Source organism: Oryzias latipes, chromosome 13, assembly GCF_002234675.1.
Source record: "Oryzias latipes chromosome 13, ASM223467v1".
Taxonomy (NCBI): Eukaryota; Metazoa; Chordata; class Actinopteri; order Beloniformes; family Adrianichthyidae; genus Oryzias; species Oryzias latipes.
This window is the reverse complement of record NC_019871.2, coordinates 20,086,087-20,106,353: the sequence shown is the minus strand read 5'-3', so window position 1 is coordinate 20,106,353 and position 20,267 is coordinate 20,086,087. Positions and strand designations below refer to the sequence as shown.

The window sequence follows — 20,267 nt, the reverse complement described above, 5'->3', positions numbered from 1 at the left end:
CCCGCCGGGCGCTAATGCTAATGCTAATGCTAACGAAGCGCTAACGGAGCTACACAACAACATCAGCTCGCTCCAGCACAGGCACCCGGAGGCTTTTTACGTGGTTGCAGGGGACTTCAACCATGTAAACCTGACAGACACTCTGCCCAAGTTCCACCAGCACATCAACTTTCCAACACGCGGAAATAATATTCTGGACTGTGTCTACACCAACAAAAAAGACGCATACAGAGCTGTCCCCCATCCTCATTTGGGCTTTTCAGACCACATAGCCATCATGCTGGCCCCTGTTTACCGCCCTCTCCTCAGACGACAAGCACCAACACAGCGGACCATCACAGTGTGGCCTAGTGAGGCTGCATCAGCTCTGCAAGACTGTTTCCAGCACACAGACTGGCAGATCTTCAGGGAGGCAGCTTCGCATGAGGGGGAGGTGGACCTGGAGGATTATGCATCAGGAGTCCTCGGGTCCATCAGTAAGTGCACAGAGGATGTCACCAGCACCAGGACTGTAACGGACTACCCCAACCAGAAACCCTGGCTGAACGCAGAGGTGCGGGCTCTGCTGAAACACAGGAATGCTGTGTTCCAGTCAGGTAACAAGGTGGCACTCAGAGCAGCAAGAAGGGAGTTGCATGCTGGGGTGAGGAGGGCCAAGGCCGCCTATGCTCAGAGGATTCAGGGACACTTTACGTCGAATGACCCTCGGAGTATGTGGAAGGGCATTAAGTGCATCACAAATTACAACACCAGAGATGCACAATGCCCTGAGGACCCCTCTCTACCAGACGCACTCAACCTCTTCTACTCCCGCTTTGAGGACTCCAACACCGCCCCTCCCAGCAACAAACTCACCATCCCTGGCGAAGAGCCCTTTAGTGTGACGCCCGCTGAGGTGAGGAGGACCCTCCAGAGGATCAACCCTCACAAAGCTGCTGGACCCGACAACATCCCTGGACGGGTGCTGAAGGACTGTGCACACCAGCTCACAGAGGTGCTGACAGACATCTTCAACACCTCCCTGATGCAGGCAGTGGTCCCCACCTGCCTGAAAACCGCCACCATCATTCCAATACCCAAATCATCCACAGTGACAGGTCTGAATGACTATCGGCCGGTTGCCCTGACACCGATAGTCATGAAATGTTTCGAAAAACTGGTCATGACCCGCATCACAGAATCCATCGACATCACCAAGGACCTGCACCAATACGCATACAGGTCAAACCGATCCACAGAGGACGCCATCTCCTCTGTGGTCCACACAACCCTCACCCGCCTAGAGAACAAGAACGCGTACGTTCGACTGCTCTTCGTGGACTTCACATCAGCTTTTAATACCATCATCCCACAGACCCTCACCCAGAAACTACACACACTTGGACTGAACCCCACTCTGTGCAACTGGGTCTTGGACTTCCTGACAGACAGACCGCAGTCTGTAAAAATCCGCAACGTCTCCTCCTCCCCGATCACCCTCAGCACGGGCTCTCCCCAAGGCTGTGTGCTAAGCCCCCTCCTGTTCACCCTGCTCACGCACGACTGTCGACGAGTCACCCCAGCTGTCTGATCGTGAAGTTTGCGGATGACACAGCTGTGGTTGGACGCATCACCAACAACGATGAGTCCGACTACAGGCAGGAGGTGGAACATCTGGAGAGCTGGTGCAGAGACAACAACCTCTGCATCAATGGGAAGAAGACCAAGGAGATGATCGTGGATTTCAGGAAGGACAGATGCCCCCCTCCCCCCATTCACATCGGAGGGGACTCGGTGGAAGGGGTTTCCAGCGTCAGGTATCTGGGCGTGCACATCTCCAGCGACCTCACCTGGAGCACCAACACCTCCTGCCTGGTCAAGAAGGCACACCAGCGCCTCTGTTTCCTGAGGAGGCTCAAGCGTGCTGGGATGGGAATCTCAGTCCTGACCTCCTTCTACAGGTGTGTGGTGGAGAGCGCCATGACCTCCTGCATCACGGTGTGGCACGGCAGCTGCTCTGCAGCAGAGAGGAAAGCTCTGCAACGAGTGACCAAAGCTGCACAGAGGACTGTGGGCTGCAGCCTGCCGTCCACCACTGACATCTATACGACCAGATGCAGGAAACGGGCCTCCCACATCCTGAAAGACCCCACTCACCCCTCACCCCTCTGTTCTCCCTGCTCCCCTCAGGCAGGAGACTGAGGAGCATAAAGAGCAGGACCACAAGACAGAGGAACAGTTTCTTTCCTGAAGCAGTCAGACTGCTGAACTCCGGTTGATCACTGCACCCCCCCCCACCCCCACCCCAGCCCCCCCTCTATGGACAACAAGCTAATTCCCAAGTGCAATATCACAGGGCTGTGCAATACATAACATAATATACTGTGCAATTTGAAAAATACTTCTGTGCAATACTCATCAGGAACCACACTGTAAGAGACTGATATCACATTGATATTATTATTGAAATATTTATTTATGTCTGAATGTAAACGGCTGGCCCGGGACCAGAGAGCCTAATTTCGTTTTATCATGATAAAATGACAAAAGTTTTCCTGAAATATAGATTTTTTTAAGTAGATACAATCCAAACTAGAAATTCCCAAGCAGTGAACAAGTAGATTAAAAACAGGTCTAAAAGAGTAAAAGACAATTTGGCACGGTAAAGGGAGTTCTTATGTTAGGAGTTCAAGTGTTTGCTGATGGAGTAAAAAACATTTTGTGATTTCATGAAGGTTGTCATCTGTAAAATCATACAGAACTGTACCATTGTTGGCATAATGCCATGTTTTTGAGAGATATTGCTAAAGAGCTAGGTTCTGTGTTTGGCCAGTACTAGTTTATTGTATGTGGTAATAGTAAAGGGTTATGTAAATCCATCAGTAGCTGACAACAGCAGAAGAAGCGTAGTCGAGCGTAGATGAGCGAGTCTACAGAGTATGTGACAAAGTGCGCTCCTATAGCCTACGTGCACGATAGAACTTCCGGTTAACTTCCGTGTTTCGAGTGTAAGGCCGACAACTTCCTGTTAGCCGTACTATTGTTGTGGGGAGTTTTGTTGAGTTGCTAGTTTCGAGTAAATAGGAGCGGATTTCGGGTAAAAGACAGGCGTTTGGTGTTTCAACGCATGACAAAGACATCACAACATTGTTGTGTACCCGTGTGCGAATTTGTCAAAGTACAACAATACTATAAGCTTTCAGAGCTTTCCAGTATATGGGTCGGTGAGAGCCGAATGGATGGTGAACACGGCGGGAGGACTTTACCCCAAGCAAGACGAGTCGTGTTTCGAATTTGCAGCAATCGGAAAGAAAATGCGTCATGTAAACACGCCATTCGGAATACTGTACCCCGGTCAGACTCGTTCGGATCAAAATTTCTTTCCGATCGAGATAGCTGGGTTTACCGATCGTTTTTCATGTAAACGGTCATTCCAATCGTGTGTCACTACTGCTCTGGGTTACGTCATGCATAGACGGTGTTTCGCTGAGAGAAAGCTTTGGAGCTCATACGGGACCGACCAGCTGCTCTGCGGACGCCCCGCTGGCTCTCCCCTCTCTTTCACCCCTCACGAGGGAGATGCGGGGGGATGCGTGTCCGCTGACGTCTGGACCCGGCATCCGAGCTCTGCGTTCGGGTGAACCTCTCTGAGCAGAGCAGCTGGATTTATTAATGTGTTTGAGGGGAGGGTGCTTTGTTACGCGTGCGTTTTGTTATGTGTGAGAATTCGGCAGCGAGCCGAACCGCCGCTCTGGGTTAGCGGCTGCCGGACTCGCGAGGACAGAGCAGAGCAGAAATGCCACTCAGTCCTTAGAAACTGTTCAAAAAATCACATGGAATTGTGTTTCTAGTTGTGCCCCGACAAAATAAAGGCTGATGTTATTCCCAGACATTTACGTGCAGCCAGGATGCAGATTGCAGCGTTTCCCACATGGTTTGTCCTGGATTTTGTGTCCATCAAAAGGCTAATGTTGTTAGCCCGTGTTGTTAGCCTATCCTAACACTGGGTTCTTCTTTAGTTCTGTTCTTCCACAAAAAAAGCACTGACCACAAGGATTAAATATAAAATGATGAGCGAATAGGCACTTCATAACATTCATAACAATAATAAAAGCACGTTTGGAAGATCGCCTTGTATATTATCGAGCTGCTGCATAAATACATGTGACAGCAAAGGTTTGCTTACGGGACACATTTCCCTTCCGGTATTTTCAACACTATATTTTTTCGACACGATATTTTGCCCATGTAACCACGCACTGTTCGACAATCCTGTAGATGTCTTTCACGTCGATTTTTGGGAGACCTTGCAGACAACGGTTGAAATATGCCATCTTTCACAATCATAATTTGCCGTGTCGCTGCAATAGAAGTCGCAAGCCAGAAATGGTCGGCCTCACACTCAAGGCGGCGGAAGTAGAACTCCTTAGTTACGTGCACGGAGCCTATTACTGTATTCTTGAATATTTTGCAGCTTTTTCAAAAATTAAACATGTTGCACCCAGAGTGAGTAGGCCCATGATTCTTAGTCGTGTTAAATCGCCTGTTCATGAAGGTTGCCGTTGAAATGAGGAAGTGTTTATAGGGTTCAGGTGGGCGGGGGTCATTGTAACAGCCTTGCATGACTGGACCCTTTCCCCAATGACGCCACAGGGGGAAAAAATCATTTTGAGAAGAGACGCAAACCCAATTTTTTTTTTTGAAATACAAAAAATGCAGCAGAAAACAGATCAAGTGTGTATTGTTTTCACACCTCTGTGTGCCATTGTCTTTCCCTCCATGTGCCCCAGATTGCTGATCCCTGGTCTAAGAGATCATGCTAGAGAGAGGATGCTACAAGTCAGGCTTCTGACTGAAAATAATTCACTTTGTTTTTCTCATATTAAGGCAGAGGTGAGGCTACATTGCAGACCATGGAATGGGGCCAACTGAGTATATTATGGTGTAATCAGCAAAAAAATGGATCTGGGAGATCCCAGCTGCTTTAGAAATGTTATTGATGTACATTGAAATAAGGGTGGGGCCTAAAATGGATTATTACAGCACACCTTTGGAGATGGTGAATGGTTCAGACATGACATTTTTACTTTTCACCTGTTGGACGCAGCCAGAGAAGCAGTTAGCGTCACAGCAGGAAGAAGACAGACCAATACAGGAGAGTTTACATATAAAGAATTTTTGGTCAACCAAGTCAAATGCCTTTCCAAAGTCAGTATGGCTACACAGATATTTTTGCAGTCTAAGGCTGGAATAACATCCTTTGACTGGAAAAGTTTCTGCATATTACCGAATACCGATTTATATCTTTTTACCAAGTGTTTCCTAGTCCTGTTCCAAATGTACTGTATGCTCCTTGATTATCTTTGTAGTTCAGCTGTCTTTGGTAACCTGTGGAGTAAAAGAAATCAAAACACACACAGTCATTTGAGATCATTTTTTAATTTGTCCTGAAAGACATAGCAATTGAAAATTAGCTTCAAAAAACGTAAATGAAACAAACCACTGGTCAAAAAGTTTAAAGCCTTCTCCTTGATGGCCGGGGTCAGTTGATGCGTGTTCTGAAGATAATGGAGGATATAGATGTTGGGGGCCAAAAGAGCCATATTTTGCTCTCCACATCCATATGGCATCTTCAGCAGTCCTTCTATGTTCCTTAGTGCACGACCAATGACATCTCCTGCAAATAAATGCCATATTACTCAAAAACAAGTCATGTCATGGTGTACATTATCAGGTGTACCTAATTTTTCCAGTTCAATACTAAAAACATCTTCAAATTAAATTGAACATGCAATGCTCTAGTGTGAGTCAGTGACAAAATTTGGATCTGCATTTATTGTTCTTGAACTGACCTCTCCACTTGAGTCTCAGGTGGTCCTGCAGTTTATGTATGATTGGAGAGCAGGCTTTGGTACAGCACTAGAACTGAAAGGATGTGTGTGATCCAATGTGGGGGATAACAAGACATGTAATGTGCATGACAGGGAACATTTAATTAAAGACCCATTCCGATGAAGATTGTATTTTTGTTGTTTTTAACTTGTGGCATTTTTCTGATGATAGAGGACAAACACTACATTACCAAAAGTATAAAAGTGCCATCCCATTCCTAACCCATAGTGTTCAATATGATGTCGGTCCACCTTTTGCACCTATTACAGCTTCAACTCCTCTGGGAAGGCTGTCCACAAGGTTGAGGAGTGTGTTTATAGGAATTTTCATCATTCTTCCAAAAGCGCATTGGTGAGGTCACAGACTAATGTTGGTCGAGAAGGCCTTGCTCTCAGACTTAGCTCTAAATCATCCCAAATGTGTTCTATAGGGTTCAGGTCAGGACTCAGTGCAAAAGCCAGTCAAGTTCATCCACACCAGACTCTGCCATCCATGGACCTTGCTTTGTGCACTGGTGCATAGTCATGTTGGAAGATGAAGAGGCCCGCTCCAAACTGTTCCCAGAAGGTTTTGGCATCTTGAAGCATTCAGGGTTCCTTTCACTGGAACTAAGAGGCCAACCTCCAAACCCAGACTCGTCAATCAGATTGCCAGAGGGAAAAGCTTGATTCATCACTCCATAGAACGCATGTCCAGTGCTCTACAGTCCAGTGTTGGCATGCTCTACACCACTGTGTCCGACGTTTTGCATTGCACTTGGGGATGTGTGGCCATGGAAACTCATTCCATGAAGCTTTTTGTGTACTGTACTTGGGCTAATCTGAATTAGCCATTGTGCTATTGTAGCCCACTTATAAAAAGTATTTATTTTTTCCTACAGGTTTTAATGGGTTAATTTCCCTACAGGCAATTAAAGGGTTAATTTTTCCTTTGCGTTAGAGATGGTTTGGCCCTCCAGGCATACCATGCAGGGCTCTGTGGAGGATGCCATCTTGTGTCTGCGTGTTTTTTTCTTGCAAGCACGAGGGAGAGAAGGAGCTGCGTGACCAGCAGAGAAAGATCGGCAGTGTTATAGACGGAAGAAGAAAAATAAGTTAAAGAGTTAAAAGAAGCTACTTTTTGGTTTTTTGAGATCGGTTACGTTGTGTGCCGAAAGAACATTTTCAGAGCGGCTACGTTGTGAACGTGTCGAAACTCCGGTGAGTAGGAAAGAGTTGTAAAATGGAGTTGATGGTTATGTTTTAAATTAAATTCTGTTAAAAAGGGGAACAAAACAATTTGGAGTATGTAGAAAATATTAATTTTTGTTCTGTGTTATAAATGTTTACTTTATCTGATTTCTTTCTGGTACACATATGCGTGAATATGTACTTTTGATAAGTTAATTGAAATGGTGGTTGAAGTATTCATTGTTTAAAAAGAATTGTATTATACCATGGTTATAATAATTTTATTTGTTAAAACTTAATTCATACAGTCATTTTTTCAGATTTGTGCAAAGGGAAATTCCTTTTACTAATAGTAAATACTTGTTAAAAGGATTACTGAATTTTTTGTTTGTAAATTGGTTTTGGCGAACTACTAAAAAAAAAGAGAAAACCATAAAAACAATTTCCAAATTACAGGGAAAAGATATTGAGTTTATTGAAAGATGAGATCTCACTTAAAATATAGATTATAATGTGTCTGATTCATTCTGTACTATGTGCAGAATTGTTTTGATGACCCTCAATTGTAACTCGGACTACAATTCTTCGTTGGAAGTCGATGGCGAGCCAGGCGTAGAACAAGAGTATCCTGTTGAAGATTGAAGTACAGTGTGGCCAGCTGTTACTGATTCCCATCAACATTGAACCCAATCTGACAGGATAAGAGATAAGGAACATTTCCATACACATTCACTTATCCTACCCGGGTAGAGAACAAATTGAGTGCACAAACGAGACAAAGGACAATTTATTTTATACTATTTTTTATAAAGCTGATTTATTTTGTAAAAGAAATTCACTTTTAGGAAGAAATTATTGTTTATGTTGTTGTTCTATTTTGTGTTGTGAAAGGTGATGGAATAAACCTGCCCTCTGTTATTTAAACACATTGTTGTTTTTCTTCTCTTTGTAAATAGAACCTATTAACTTTGTGTAGCTTTTGCTGGTTAAGTTTGACATAAGTGCTACACTATCCTATGACCCCACCCTTACATTTACTTGTTCTCCCTACCATGATAAAGGTGGAAAGATTTCATGTAATCCATGGACACCAGTGAAGATCACAAATCATTTAAGAAAACATGTTCAGCGCACTGTCTAGTGGGCCTAGATGACCCAACTCCCAATGGTAAAGTGCCTAGAATAGCACAAGGGTTAAACTTAAATTTGACATAACCTTACGGTAAATCTACCTGAGACTGATACTGAGGCACGAGCAGACCCATCAATCACATTGTCAGGAAGCTCTAGGTCAGTTTTCTCAATCACAGTTTCTTCTGCTCAGAAAAAAGAAATCACAGTTTTATGAAGAATAGTTGTCTCCAATCGATGATAACATCTGCTACCATCAATCTCTAAGTGTGTGTGAATGGAACTGTGAGTGTAAAACTCTTTGGGCCTTTGGTAAAGAAGTGCCCATTGCCATGGATGGGGATAAGATGCTGACTTCCTAATGAACATATTACATCTTTGTGTTATTCTGTTAGCTGTAAAGTTAAATTGTGATGAGCATTGAGATAAGAATTTGCTGTTAATTAGTGCCTAATCTTCAAAACCAGAAGCCAACACAACGTATTCCCTTTGACGAAAAACAAACTGACCTTTTGGGCAGAACAGCCAATTGTAAGCCTTTCTAACCTCAATTCCTTCAGCCTAGTTGAAAAATGAGGAGAAGTAAAAGCTACTGTAATAACTTAAATACAATCCGTCATTGTTTCAAATAATTTACAATAATATAAAAGATAAATTGTAACTGCACAACATTATTGGCCCAACAACTCATTGTTCTGATATTGGTGTCACAATAAAATCATGAAATTTATAAGCACACATACTTAACACAGCATGGTAGACTTGTATTTTACTTGGATCAATATCTTCTTGATAAACAAAAACTTAAAATACTGAGTTAACAGATAAACCTGGGCAATAAGATACATTGTCATGCATGCCAAGTTTTGTGATCTTTATAATAAAACACATACCTTTACTATCAAAGATTTCGTGACTATGTCAATGCGACCCCTTTCTGGAACGCTGACAATTTCATTGTCACACCTTGTGTGGGATGGTATAGCCTCAGCAGTTACAGTTATATTTACAACCCCTAAAGACAATAAATATCTGTCATGGCTTGTACAACAAAGATCTGTAGATTCCAGCAGGTCATAGGTGAATTTTATGAAATATATAAAATATTTTATATGTTTATAAAATATACGCTGTGATATCAAAAAGTCTGAGCTTTACCTAATGCTGTGGGGTTCATGTTCCAGTGGAAGCTCTTTCGCTCACTGTCACACAGACAGGATGTGTACTCCTCAGTAGAGACAGGTGTGATCACGTAACTTGAAGAGACGCCTGGAGTCACGCTGACCTGTTCAAAAGATGAAGAAGAATTTTGTTTCATAATGTAACATTTGAAATAGTCAAATAATTTGTTTTAAAAACATTATTATTTACGTGACCTGGTTGAATGTCAGCTTTTTACTGCTCTAGTTCAAAAAGTTACTTGGTGACATTAATAGCTAAATTAACTTTTACAAAGGTCAAGGTTGAAAATATAGTTTTTGTATATAAACAATCTGACATTGTTTATAAGGACTAACAGGCCTTAAGTTACTGCGTTTCATATTTTTAATGTGAACTCCTCCATCCCACAGACACATTTTCCACTGAGGATGCAGAGATTTGGGGACTCAGCTGCTGGATGGTGGGGGTGTGATTTCTGACATGGTTAAAAAGAACTCAGCTGTAAAATAGTTTAAGTTTAGACAACTTAAGACTATATTATGTTCTGTTGTAAGTGCATTTAGTTATGAATTTGTGTGCAGTAATCTGTACGAAAGAGACATTCAACAAACCAAGTAGGTAAGACATGCATGGGCTAACCCAAACCCCTCAGGCTTTCTCCTCGGAGTCTCTGAGTTTCTGGCTTACTGTTTGAGGAGGAAATAAAACTAAACATTTCCAAATTGGCAACAATGATTATCAGCCAGATGAATGAGGAATTGCTTGAAGAAAGATTCTTTAAACAACATTTAAATGGGATTGTGCTGACTTTGACTTGGTTTCTGCTTAAGTTTTTTTTATATTCTTATTACTTATTTGGATTAAATCACCTGTTAAAGGACTAAATGTAAATGTAAACTTGTTTCGTTTGTAATAAATATTTTTTGTATGTTTTTTAAACAATGAACATTTAAAATCCAAAACTAACAAATTAATCAAATCTGGAATTTATTTTGCATAATATATTTCCTTGAGATCACACAAGAACTATATTTTCTTTGCTGTTAAATGCTTTTTCTTTTTAAACTGTTATGAAACACATTCATGGGGGTTTGTTGAGATGTAATATTGGATTTTCTTCATTACCATGATGCAGCTGTTCAGGTAGTTGAAGACAGTTGCCTTTAGTTCAAAGCTTTCCCCCCGGATGATGGAGGAGGGCAGGGTCAGTTCCAGAAAGAAAGGCTGAAAGACTGTAAGCTTCTTACGAGGAGCCAACCCAAAACCCTGACTGGACAAACAGAAAGTCTCCGTTTCCCAGGTGGTGATGGTGTCTGGAGCTGTAAGGAACACATCTTTTGTTCCAGACTCTCTAAAAGAGCAGAGACACAAAAAAAGACATGTCACATGGTTGCATGGTTAAAGCGGTGTTACTGGTTGTGGTACAATATCATAAAATACTATTTGTCCATGTGTGCTTTTTTTGTGTGTTTTTTTAAACTTGTCCTGTCCAACAGCTGAGCAACCAGAGAAAAGCTGATGGCCTCTTGTGTTGGACATGTTTTACTTTACAACACGGGTTATGAATCTTTTGACATTTGTAATTAAGACTAAACTTTATTTTTATTTTTCTTAACTTGTCCTGTCCAACAGCATAGCAAACAGAAGGGAGCTGAAGGCCTCTTGTGTTGGACATGTTCTACTTTTACAACATGGGTTATGAATCTTTTGACATCTGTAATTTAGACTAAACTTTATTTTTATTTTTCTTAACTTGTCCTGTCCAACAGCAAAGCAAACAGAAGGGAGCTGAAGGCCTCTTGTGTTGGACATGTTCTACTTTTACAACACGGGTTATGAATCTTTTGACACACTAGGTGTATATTTGAATGAACCCCTTTTGTACTTTAGGGTAAACTTTATTCATCTTACTTATATTATGAAACATTTTTGGACCGGACCGAAAAGAAAAGAAGAGAAGGACGAAGAAGAGAGGGATGTTAGAGAGGGGGGAGGGTTAAACCATGAAGCAGCATAAAGCAACAAGTTGCTGGATGGATAATCCTTACAGTCAGGTTTAAAAGTAATACAAATCTAGAAAGGGTGGGGCCTGTCCATACACACACTCAAATGTTATAAACATACCTGTGGCTGACATGTCAACATGTGCACAATACAACTCATGTTCCCACACGCTTACTTATGCCTTCAGACCAACTCGTGTAACATTTCATTCAGTCACGCAAACTATTTGTGCAAAGCTGAGATAGCTCCTGTGGCTGAGTGAGTGTTAGTGGTCTCCCTCCTGGTAAAAGGAAGGAGGAAAAGTGCCCAGTCATCACCACACCAAGACCCCCGTCGCAGCAGCAACGGCAGCCCCCCTCCCCCCTAACACGCGCAAGGTAGCTGATAGAAAACAACCGCCCGCCGGGGCCCCCAAAGCCAGAGAGCAGGGAGGCATAGGGAGACAGAGAGTGCAGTTACTTAATACTGAATTTCCCAACGGGGATTGATAAAGTTGATCTTAATCTTATTTCACTCTGTCGCTCGCTGACAGTCTCAGTAGACACAGGCACACCAGTCATCTCAGCTAAGCCGCTGGTCAGAGTTTCGTCTGCTGTTTATCACTGAAATTATTCGATCAGTCATTATTAATCTGTCGCTCACCTTTTTGGAGTTGACTGCCAAGAAACGAGTTAACTGGAGTTAACTGTCTCTGGTTGCCAAAGCTAGTGCTAGCAGCAAAGCTGCCAGTGCTGGGGCATTAGTGGCAGAAGCAGAGATAAGCTCGTCCGGTGGTATTGCAAACTTGAATCCCCGTGCCCAGTCCAGTACATCTAGTTTGTTTAGTTGCACAAGCAGAGCCCATGCTGTCCCCGCTTTGTCTGACAGCTGGGTCAGACGAGGCGTCTTAGTCTCACTTCCAGTTGAGGAAGCACGCAGGCCAGCCCAGCCTTCAATAAATGGTCCTGCAGGCCAGAGTGGTCCTCCGCCGGGGACCCGACGTCATTGTCCATTTTATAATCTTCATAATGAAAATGTAGGGTTTTTATACCAAGCCCATCTTCCTGCGCTTCGGAGTTCAGACTTTGAATGCATCATGTTCATCTGTCTGTCCCCTTCGTACAAAATGTCTGTGCTGTTTGTACGAAGTAAAACTTCCACAAAAGAGAATTTCCGGACTATAAGCCTTTACTTTTTTCCTGCGCTTACAGCCCTGCGGCTTATTCAGTGATGCGGCTAATTTAAGGATTTAATTGGCGGCCGCCATGGAGCTGGTTTAGCTCGTGCTGGTTTGCGGCGCCTTCCGTCCGTGAAACCAGGGTTCGACTCCGGGCTGCTCCCTGTTCCCTTCTCTACCTCTGTGCCGGTTCCAAGCCCGGTTTGAGAAGGTTGCGTCAGGAAGGGCATCCGGCGTAAAACATTGCCAAATTTACCATGCGACTTGTTCGCTGTGGCGACCCCGGATGGGAGAAGCCGAAAGTGGAAGAATTGGCGGCCGCCATGTTCGTATTTTCGGACTCGGTGAATGGTTCGAATTCTCTATCTAACACCAAGCACGAGTCATTAGTTTTTTAACACACCTCTAAGCAGCCAAACAGCATGGACCTCAGTTCAGGTCTTAGACACTTCAGTCATGGTTCAACAAAAAGAAACACGCATGCCCGGCCGCATCCCAGAATCCTTTGGTGCCATTAGACCCAACGTGCACGTGATCGTCGCTACAATATGATGAAGCTTTCAAGTTAAAAGCAATCGTTAAAAGCAGCGTGAAAAAATCCACCATCACCAACGGGTTTGGAAAAGCCGGTCAGCTGCGTGAAGGAGAGAACAGCGCATGCTCAGAAGTGAATTTACCTCTGAGTCATAGTGACTCGGCTGGGTGCACGTAAATATGTGGGAATAACATCAGCCTTTATTTTGTCGGGACACAACTGGAAACACAAATCCACGTGATCGTTTCACAGTTTCTAAGGACTGAGCGGAATTTTGCATTAAAAAGCTCACAGCCGCCGTGTGAGATTTTCGGATAGGAAGGGGAGACAAGGAGCCCGCTTGGCGAGCGCGGAGCGCAGAAGCGTCGGCGGAGCAACAGTGTTTGTTTTGGAAGGAAACTTCTGACGCGCGCGCGTCTCGCGCTGAGGCGCACGCTTTTCAGTCGCCGCTGCTTTAAAGGCCCCGCCTTTAGCCCCTAAGACTCATGGGAAATGGGGGATCGCGGATGTAAATTTCCTCATCATAACTGAGGGATGTAATGTTGATTACATGGTTACTGCTTGTAATTTTATGTATGATACCTAGATTGTCAATAAGTAAAAAAAAAAACATAACTGAGGAACTTGTGAACAGAATAGAGGTCCATGCTGTCTGGCAGATGTGGGTGTACTCAAATACATGAGCCTTAGGCAAGGCTGACCCCTTCCACAGTGTGCTAATGAATCACACTCATCCTAGGAGTCATGACGTGATTTGTCAGGATGATCATGCTGCTAAATGAAAGTTAAAGAGTTAAAATGAAACATATCTAAATCCTAAACATAAGTATAAATGTTAAATGTAACCTTACCCAACTTCAACCAGATCCCATATCCAGGTCTCAGGAAAAAAGGAGCGGACTGTTGGTGGGGGAGAAAATGAAGATTTGCTAGAAGGATAAGATTCAAATACTGAATTGTGTGTATATCGTGACCGATAATCTGTAATTAAAGAAAAAACAAACAAACACATAAAGCAAAATTCCATCGTGTCTGGTTTAACAATCATCTGAACCTTTTTACAAAAGCATTTGAACTAACTTAGATCGTAAATTTGTCCCTTATACACAATGCACTGGTGGAATCGAATCATCAAGTTAGTTGCAATCTTCAAACCTACGCCCTGTTAAACACAGAGATGCAATAACAACAGTAAACTGTAAGAAATGAATAAATACATTTCAGGGTCTGAATTGCGGCACATGTTTAAATTACCTGGAACACTCTATAGGCCTCATCAGGTTTCTGATAAGATGATGTGCTGGACCTCTTGTGTCTCAGAGTCAAACATTCCATAGAGCCCTCAACTTCATGTGGAACAGAAGATGCTTTCTTTACAGGTAATAAATCAAAAATCTGAAAAAGGTATAACTGTAAAATTTATGAGCAGCAGATTGACAATTATAATATAAAGAATAAAAACTGTTTTGTTTCTAATCAAACAAACAAAATGCTCTGGTTAAACTGCATAAAAAAGTTCAAATTTACTGAAAACAAGTGACTTTCATATGAGTTTACATCTTAACAGAGAATATTAACTTCATGTTTTTGTTCATTGTTCATTGGTTCATTTGAAAGAAGGACGTGAAGCCGCAATGCAGAACTTAATCTCAACTTAATCTTAAAATAGGAATTTATGTGCCAAAACTGGTCCTTATCATCTGGGCTGCAGCTTTGAATAAAGCCTCCAAATCTGTTGACCACTGATGTTTTACACACTGCAAACCACTTCCGTGAAATTTTTCAAAAAAATTTCAAAATCGGAAATCAAAAATTCCACTGTTTTTGCTTTTAATTTAATGGATGGTAGTTTCTCCTGATTCTAGCTGGTTTTGTTGGCCATCCTCCACTCCGTTCTCCAAACCAGAACAATGTTTTTGGACTGTCTACCTCTTAACCACAGCATCTAGGCTCTGAGGTTTACGTCACCAGCCCAGAGACTGACTGCAAATAACGATGGATTTATTTCATGCACATCTTCCTGTATCACAAATACATCTTTACTTGCATACATCTTTACTTGCAATCCTAAAATCTCTCCTTTATTAACTTTACATCTGTCACAGTCCATTTCATGTTACCTTGTCTGCACTAAGGGTCTTCCCAGGGTCATTTATCAACACACTCTGATCGACTGCACTGAGACCACATAGAGAATTGGGCTGGGCAGTGAGCTGGAGTTTGATCTGCTCTCCTGGGACGGCTGATGACGGGGAAAACGTCAGCGACACCTTATGAACACAGACAGAAAATAACATTGAGTCATTAAGTTTGAATCCGTAATCAACCAGACACAAGCTTTACTAGAATTAATTGACTGTATGAGTATTTTTTTTATATTTCTATTTAAGATAAGAGTGTAATGATGCTTTTAAAACATCACACATTTTTGTTTACAAATGTGAATTTTAAAAAGTAACTTAATTACAAATGAACATTGCAAAAGTGATTCCTATCTACAAGAGTGGAGACAAACACCAATTTATAAACTATAGACCTGTTTCTCTTCTTCCACAATTCTCAAAAACTTTAGAAAAAATATTGAGTGATAAATTAGTTTTATTTATTGATAAATATAACAATATAAATGAAAATCAATATGGTTTTAGAGAAAACAAATCGACCTCATTGGCTATCATTGCTGCTGTGGAGGAAATCACAAATGCTCTGGACAAAAAGAAATATGCAGCTGGAATTTATATTGATTTAACACTATCAATCATGACATCCTACTTGACAAACTGGAAGCTATTTAACGGGTAGAAAACAATACGTCAAGATTGATGAATTTACTTCAGAAACCAAAGAGATAAGTTGTGGTGTCCCACAAGGAACAATTCTGGGCCCGCTGCTATTCAATATTTACATAAATGATATATTCAATGTTTCACAGCTTATGTAACTCATATTATTTGCTGATGACACAAATATATTCTATTCTACAGATAATCATAGGGAAATTATCAATGTGGTAAACACTGAGTTAAACAAAATAAAATTATGGATGAATTACAACAAATCCAAAATCACTTTGGTTTTATCTAGGTTCAAAGATAAAACCTAAGTGATTTTTTTGAAAACTATAACCCAAATAAAGAGCTCTCAATTGAAATAAATAATTTTCTTAATTGAAAGTGTTACAGAAATCAAATTCTTATTTAGTTGGAAGCCACACATCAGACACATACAAACTAAAATGTCAAAAATTTCAATCGTGAATAAATCTAAACATATCTTAGAATACAACAGTCGATATTTATTGTACTGTTTCTTAATATTACCATATTTCACCTACTGTATAGAAATTTGGGGGAATAATTATAGGAGCTCAGTACATCCTCTCTTTTTACTTCAAAATCAAGCGTCAGAATTGTACATAAAGCCGGATATCTTGATCATACAGACAATTTATTTTATCAATCTAGACTTTTAAAACCGTATGACCTTGTGGATTTTTACACTGCGCAACTTTTATACAGAGCTAGTGGGAAATCGTTATTGTTATCGTAAATCGTTACCATTCAATATCCAAAAACAGTTCTTAGAAAATGAAGGAGGCTACAAACTGAGGGGATGTTGGAACTTCAAGATCAAACTGATAAGAACCACAAAGAAAAGTTTCTGTGTGTCGGTGTATGGCACTAAACTTTGGAACGGGTTAAGTAATGAGCTCAAAAAATGTTCAAATATCCAAATATTCAAAAAATGTAGAAATAAACTCTTATTTCAGGATATGAAGATAAGTGGATTTAAGGATCAACAGGTGTTTGAATAATTCCAAATGCATGTGTGAACTTGATTGTGATGAAATAATCAAGGCTCTTTTAACTACAACCAATGAGTATTACATTGTAATGTGCATTAATGATTACTGAAAGGTTTGAATTACAACCAATAAGCTATCAATTTTGTTTACTTGATTTTATTTTGTAGCAATAATTACTGGTTTATTGTGATAATGGGTTCTATTAATCAATGATTAGATTAGATTAGATTCGATTAGATTAGATTAGCTTTGTTGTCATTGTGCATTGCACAATGAGATTTAAGCATCGCCATCAGTGCAAGAACAGCAAGGAATGAAAAAAATAATACAAAAAAAACATTGTAATACAATAGAATCAAACAAACAAACAAACAGTATATACAAGTGTGCAAATATACAGCGGGGAAAATAAGTATTGAACACGACAACATTTCTTTAAAAAAACATATTTCTAATCGAGCTATTGACACGCAATTTTCACCAGATGTCGGCATCAACCCAAGTAATGCACACATGGAAAGAAATCCAAACATTTATGTCCATAAATGAAGTTATGTGTAATAAAGTGAAATGGCACAGGGAATAAGTATTGAACACGCTTACTGAAATTTATTTAATACTTAGTGCCAAAACCTTTGTTGGTGATTACAGCCTCAAGACGCTTCCTGTATGGAGAAACCAGTCGAATACAATACTCAGGTGGGATCTTGGCCCATTCATCCACACAAACTGCCTTCAAATCTTCAAGGTTCCGGGGGTCTCTTCTGTGAACCCGGATCTTCAGTTCTTTCCAAAGATTTTCAATTGGATTCAAGTCTGGTGATTGACTGGGCCATTCTACCAGCTTTATTTTCTTTTTCTTCAACCAGTTGAATGTTACCTTGGCTGTGTGCTTGGGATCGTTGTCTTGCTAAAAGATCCACCCTCTTTGGCCGTGGCAGGTTTATGGTAATGCCGTGTTCTTTCCACTTCCGGATGATGGCCCCAATGGTACTCACTGGAACTTTCAGAAGTTGTGGGGCGCCGATGTTCAGGGTGCAGGAGTGGTGGGGGCCAAGTCTCACATCTGTGTTCGGTTTGTGAGGAAGTTGTTAATCCAATTGCATGTGAGGGGTGGTAGGCCAAGAGTGATCAGTTTATCGCAGAGTCTGTCCGGGATTATTGTGTTGAAAGCGGAACTGTAATCCACAAAGAGCATCCGGACGTAGCTCTGCTGCGGAGTGGAGAGCCACGGCTACGGCGTCCTCTGTGGATCTGTTCTTGCGGTATGCGAACTGGTGGGTGTCCAAGTCAGTTGGGAGGTGGTCTCTGATGTGCCCCCCCTCTGAACGGTAACCATTATGTAATAATGGTAATAATGGTCAGCATAATGTTCAGCATTATGTAATAATGGTTACCGTTGCTGTTTACTGAAATCATGAATGACTGTTTTCTGAATATAATCATTACTAAGCATTAGATTTTGTTACTTGAAGAGAATCTATCTGATCAGAACTGCATAAAAAAAACTGTAAATCTATCAAATAAATTAACTCAGTAGGGGTGGGATTATATAAACTTGCTTCTTCCCACTCCTTTTCAAGCAATAAATCAAGCTCTACTTGACTATAGTAAATGATCACTGTATTTAATTAACCAAATGTGATTTACGTGACGTTTTTGTTTTATTTTCTGTCTTTTTAATCTATGCATTCCAACATTTCTGTAATGAGTTTTATAAATATGTGTAAATTCTTTATTGCTTTGACTACAATGCTTGAAATAAATTAATACATCAAATCAAATCAATCAATCAATTAGGCTGTTAGTCTCACTTATTTTTAATCTCACCTTATTGGAGAAACATTTTTCTGTGGAGAAGCCCCCACTGCTGGCAATCACATCTTTGCTAGGGAGGACAGCATAAACCACCAGCTGGAATTCTGGAGCCAAGTCCGGGGTAATTCTGAGTTTCAATGTTATTTTACCCACATTCTCTGCAAGAGTAGAGTATTAACCTACTAGTAATGACCTTCCACACATGTTTAATGGAGTCAAAGAAAATACATTAAATGTGAAGGAAAATTGCTTAAGAAATTAACCTACTGTGCAAAAACATAAAAATAATCCGACATTGCAAACCTGATTCATCTTGTACTTGAATTTTTTTATTTCCTTGAGAAACAATTACTCCTCTGGACAACACCTAAATACACAAAAGGTAAAAAATAAATTATGTGACAATGTTTGTGTCTTACCAATAATTTGGACCAAAGCACCTGTTGTACATAACAACCACATTCCCACAATTCCCATTGTTTTCTGTTTAATTAACCTGGCAATTCCCAATTCCCTATTCCACTTCCACATTACAAGAGTCTGTAAGTCATCATTTTCAGGGAAATTAAAAAGTATTAGACTCATTAGACTCTAAACATTAGACTCTTAAGCAGGATATGGGTTGGAAACAAGGGAGACATGAGAATATTGCTCTAGAAGAGCTAACTACGGCTGTCCAGAACGGTCACAACACAACACTTTAGATTTCGCAACACAACACAAAATAACACACTACAACTCTTTGTCACCAGTACAGGAAGTATGGTGACAAAAGCTTCAGTATCTTCAGAGCAATTGAGCACCTTTATTGTAATTCATAACTATTAAAATTTAAAACAAATATATACAATAAAATAAAATAAAGATTGATCGTATTGCAAAATATTGATTGTAGCATGAATATACTGACGAGTCTTCATTACCAGCTCACATAAATGTTGACATTTATTCCTTTTTGAGAAATTATTGATTTTTAAAGAATGGTCTTTTTTCTGCGTTTGCACTTTGTTAACCGTCCCTTGGCAGCCGGTTCACTGCATGTCTGAATTTACAGACATGTAAATGCATTTGTAGTTTACTGAGCTTGTGTCCTGACATGGAAAAAATAAAATATATTTTGTTCCCACAAATTAATATCTTGCTCGCACAAATTAATATCCTGCTCCCACAAAATAATATTTCGTTCCTTCGAAATAATTAATTTGTGCAAACAATGTAATTATTCACGTCCTAAGTCATTCATAAACACAGATATGCTCTCCGTCCTGCCGCAAAAGCCGCTTTCAGTGTTAACTTCCGTGTCTCTGTGACCCACATTTGTTCAAGAAAGGAAACTACAACTACAATATCAGCTGTCTGTCTGTGTACCGACCAGCCAGCTGCCCGAATGCTGGCATGACAAGCAAAAGAGCTCTGCGGCGGAGCTAGGAGCTATGTCCAGTGAATCATGTGGCAAAGCAGCCTAGGTATTGTAAATCTTATGATATTTTTCTTATATTCATTGAGACACTAATAAATTGATCATTCTTGTTCTTCTTTTTCCATCCTCGAACAAATGTGGGTCACAGAGACACGGAAGTTAACACTGAAAGCGGCTTTTGCAGCCGGACGGAGAGC

At 40.9% G+C, this 20,267-nt stretch overlaps 1 protein-coding gene across 5 annotated transcripts in view; it reads right to left on the bottom strand.

Moving 5' to 3' along the window:
• Window positions 1-20,267, bottom strand: part of LOC101160088 (alpha-2-macroglobulin-P-like) — a 40,667-nt gene that overhangs the window by 13,725 nt on the left and 6,675 nt on the right. For 2 of the 5 annotated variants that reach the window (XM_023961528.1, XM_023961530.1), the window contains exons 13-25: window positions 18,954-19,017; window positions 18,663-18,808; window positions 15,148-15,297; window positions 14,282-14,437; window positions 14,108-14,189; window positions 13,879-14,008; window positions 10,458-10,683; window positions 9,330-9,456; window positions 9,065-9,186; window positions 8,681-8,732; window positions 8,273-8,356; window positions 5,480-5,656; window positions 5,292-5,367 (exon numbers count right to left, since the gene is read on the bottom strand). In XM_023961528.1, the coding sequence (XP_023817296.1) occupies window positions 5,292-5,367; window positions 5,480-5,656; window positions 8,273-8,356; window positions 8,681-8,732; window positions 9,065-9,186; window positions 9,330-9,456; window positions 10,458-10,683; window positions 13,879-14,008; window positions 14,108-14,189; window positions 14,282-14,437; window positions 15,148-15,297; window positions 18,663-18,808; window positions 18,954-19,017 (1,592 nt within the window). The remainder of the gene's footprint in view (window positions 1-5,291; window positions 5,368-5,479; window positions 5,657-8,272; window positions 8,357-8,680; window positions 8,733-9,064; window positions 9,187-9,329; window positions 9,457-10,457; window positions 10,684-13,878; window positions 14,009-14,107; window positions 14,190-14,281; window positions 14,438-15,147; window positions 15,298-18,662; window positions 18,809-18,953; window positions 19,018-20,267) is intronic. The other 3 variants (XM_023961529.1, XM_023961532.1, XM_023961531.1) reach the window with 2 other exon arrangements.